The sequence below is a fragment of the Morone saxatilis genome, unplaced genomic scaffold (assembly GCF_004916995.1).
Source record: "Morone saxatilis isolate NCDOM2014 unplaced genomic scaffold, NCSU_SB_2.0 Contig16, whole genome shotgun sequence".
Classification (NCBI taxonomy): domain Eukaryota; kingdom Metazoa; phylum Chordata; class Actinopteri; family Moronidae; genus Morone; species Morone saxatilis.
In genome coordinates, this window is record NW_023339718.1 from 21,110,874 (window position 1) to 21,114,541 (window position 3,668).

Here is a 3,668-nt window from a genome sequence, read left to right on the forward strand (position 1 = left end):
ATCTTTTCTCTTCTCCTCTCATCTCTCTCACGACACCCACACAAAACACCACACACAACACATACACAAGCACAGATGTTACCACACTCTCCTATTTTGTTTCGAAGGTTGGTCCTGGCCCAGTCCCAGCCCATTGATTCACAGTCCAGATGACAAACCATTCTTTTCAAAAAGAGAAGGGTGTGTGATCGGGTCAGGGAGAAAAAAAAACCATGTCACCTATTATAGCAGTGTATAACAGATAGAACTAAAAAAAGTTTGGGTTTTTTTTTTTTTGGGGGGGTGTGTGTGTCCCAAACAAAGCATTCCCAGGCCCTCGGTTGGCGTAGGCTTGATAATACCAGATTATGTGTGGTGTAGATCTGTTAAAGACTGGTGGTCAGACAAAGGCACCACTGGAGGTGATGACCCCCGTCGCACAATGTCGTTGCCACGGCAACTGAAGGCCAGGACATCCAACCATGGGGTCTGTCGGGTCTCGGGGCCTGGTGTCGCCAGTGTGGATGCAGTGGTGGGAATGCCAGTTCCTTCCTCCTCCTCATCCCCCTCTGTTTCTTCATAACCACGCACACACATTCACACAGAAACAGAGCTGGAAGGCTTGCAGTTTGCGTTAGATGTACCCCACAATGCTTTGTCTCTCCAGGACCAAACATTTGCGCTTTTTTAAGAAAGACAGGAGTTCCTGGTTTGCTTTTCCAGACAGAGAACATGGAAAGAAGCAGCAGAATGCAGGCAAGAAGTTAGGACACCATTTTTGGACACCAAGTTCAGAGTACTACATGAGGTGGCTATAAAATCCTGTTAACTGGTTTCTGTGTTTTTCTTGTTTGGTTTTGGTTAATAGTGCACCTGTCGATGCTTTAAGTTTCTCCAAAAAATTCTGGTGGAGCCGCCGTCTGAGGAAACGTAAGAAGCAGCTGAAGAGGAAGGAGCTGATGAGCGGACACCCTGCAAGAGCCACGACCTCGGTAAACACGGAGATATCCTGAAGAGGTATGCCTCACACACAAACAACACACACAATTAAATTCAGTTGGAATAATGAAACTCTTATTACAAGCAGTTTAACAAATAGTTAGATTTTAGTGTCTAGGCTCCGACCTCAATCATTCCCCGCAAGATATGGTTTACAATATGAGATATGGGACTGATGAGAAAAACCTTAAACCCCTAGCGGAGACCTACAGTGCAATCTGGTGGTATGTGACTTACAGAGCAGCTGCAGCATACAGAATACGCAATGAGGTTGGTGGAGAGGAGAAAGTCGGAGACACAAGGAGATAGAGGGGGGAGGGCGAGGATGGGACCCAAGAAGTGAAAGCCGGGCGGGCGGAGGTCGTGGGCACGGCGACGGGTGTGCAGCCGGAGGAACCGCACGCAGCAGTCAGCGGAGAACGGGCTTTGACATTTTACCAGTCTATGTTACTTTACAGTGGGCAGACTTTCAACATAGGGCGGACCTGACAGGGAGGTGCGACTCAGATTTCAGTTCCAGGGTGAACAGGCACGTTGTCTTCGCTACTGGAGACGGCCATTTGGCACAGCTCATCAGACCCGCGGTCTGCTCGTGGTGGTGAACATGCAGCACAAAACACGAGCGGAGGTCTGTCGAGAAGGTATGGTTTTATCGAGAACATAGGAAAAACACCTGAGGTTGTTTAATTCTTTTCAGTTCTTTTTCCACTTGTTTTGTGTTTGATGAGTACAAACTATGAGATGATGTAAAGTTGAGGCAGAGTTTCTCAGTAACCATAACATGTGGTACAGGTGATTTCTAGATGCGTTATACTTCTTGGACATTTTATTTTAATAAAGATTTACTTGCATTATTTGGCCTTTCTTCTTAGCTACCAAACCTTGTTTTTAGTCTATAAATGTCAGGGAAAATGGTAAATCATACGCTTCAATTTCCAGGACATGATGACTGTTTTTAAAATTTACTTATTTTGCTTTGATCACCCCCCCCCCCCCCCCCCCCAACCAAAGCCCCCCCCTTCCAAAACCTTAAATTATTCATTTACAACGAGAAAAAAACCCAGCAGCAAATCTCACTCGTAGAAGCTGGAACCAGGAGAATTTTTTGGAGTTTCTGTCTCATAATCACTTGAACAATAAATCGTTATAAAGTTGGTGGCATCAATTTTATGGCCATTGAATAAAGATTTACTAATCAGTTTCAGCAGTATTTTACAAAAGGTTTTGTTTCTAAACGGGTGTGTTTGGGGGCATCCTCTTAATCTCTTAACAACTGAGTACACACGAAGATTCTAATCAAAAAAATCATTGCAATCATATGTACAAAACTAATGATAGCATTGTGAGATTAAACTGCATGAACTGTGTTTGAGCCTGCGTGTGTTACACAGTAACAGCTCAAAGAGAAATCAAAAACATCAATAAGTGATACCTGCAGTTTGCATCTTTCATTTCTAACATTTTAGCAGACGCTCTGGTGGAGGTGTTTACAGTTTAATGGATAATTAATTATATTATTGTTTGTGTGACTGTACTCCTAACTGGCTTTAGTTTGGGCAGGCTACATATAAGAGTCTGTCGTTAGCGCTGGAAAGTTATAGACACACTGCTTTTGCGTCTTTTGACTCTGTTGCAGTCTTTTTTGTGATACGGCTGATATGTTGTATTTTTGTCTCCACACACACATACACATACACATGTATACACACTCTCCTATTTTGTTTTGAAGTGGTCCTGGCCCAGTGCCCAGCCCTTGATTCACAGTCCAGTGGGACAAACCATTCTTTCAAAAAGAGAAGGGGTGGGACGTGTCAGGGAGAAGAAAAACAACATGTCACCTATATAGCAGTGTAATAACAGTAACTAGTGTGTGTGTGTGTCCCAAAACAAAAGCATTCCCAGCCCATCGTTGGCGTAGCTCTTGATATACAGTATGTGTGTGTGTCTGTATAAAGACGTGTCAGACAAAGCACCACTGAGTGATGACCCCCGTCGCACAATGTCGTTGCCACGGCAACAAGGCCAGGACTCCAACATGGGTCTGGGTCTCGGGCCCCTGGTGTCGCCAGTGTGGATGCCAGTGTGGGAATGCCCAAGCTGTCCTTCCTCCCTCCTCATCCCCCCTCTGTCTTCTCATAACACGCACACACATTCACACAGAAACAGAGCTGAGAAGGCTGCAGTTTGACTAGATGTACCCACAATGCCTTTTCTCTCAGGACCAACATTTCAAGCAGCTTTTTTAAGGAAAGACAGGAGTCTGGTTTGCTTTTCCAGACAGCAGAACAATGGAAAGAAGCAGCAGAATTGCAGCAGACAGTAGACACCATTTTGACACCAACGTCAGAAGCTACTACATGATGGTCTAAACTCATGTTACTGTTTTCTGTGTTTGTTTTGTTTGGTTTTTGGGTCTAACTGTACACCTGTGATGCCCTTTAAGTTCTCCAAAGACAAATTCTGGTTGGAGCCGCCGTCTGAGAAACTGAAGAAGCAGCTGGAGGAGGAGCTGAAGCTGAGCGGCACCAACCTGAAGAGCCACGCCTGGTACCACGGACGTATCCCCTGGGAGGTATGCCTCACACACACACACACACACACACACAATTAAATTCAGTTGGATAACTGAAACTTTTATTACAGCAGTTAACATAGTTAGATTTTGGTGTCTAGGCTCCGACCTCATCATT

The 3,668-nt window shown here is 44.8% G+C and overlaps 1 protein-coding gene across 1 annotated transcript in view; it reads left to right on the top strand.

Annotated features, from left to right (window-relative positions):
* The window catches only part of sh2d3cb (SH2 domain containing 3Cb), a 31,836-nt gene that overhangs the window by 10,819 nt on the left and 17,349 nt on the right, over positions 1–3,668 (top strand). Inside the window, exon 5 of the mRNA XM_035658301.1 lies at positions 3,422–3,550. Coding sequence (XP_035514194.1) covers positions 3,422–3,550 — 129 coding nt within the window. The remainder of the gene's footprint in view (positions 1–3,421; positions 3,551–3,668) is intronic.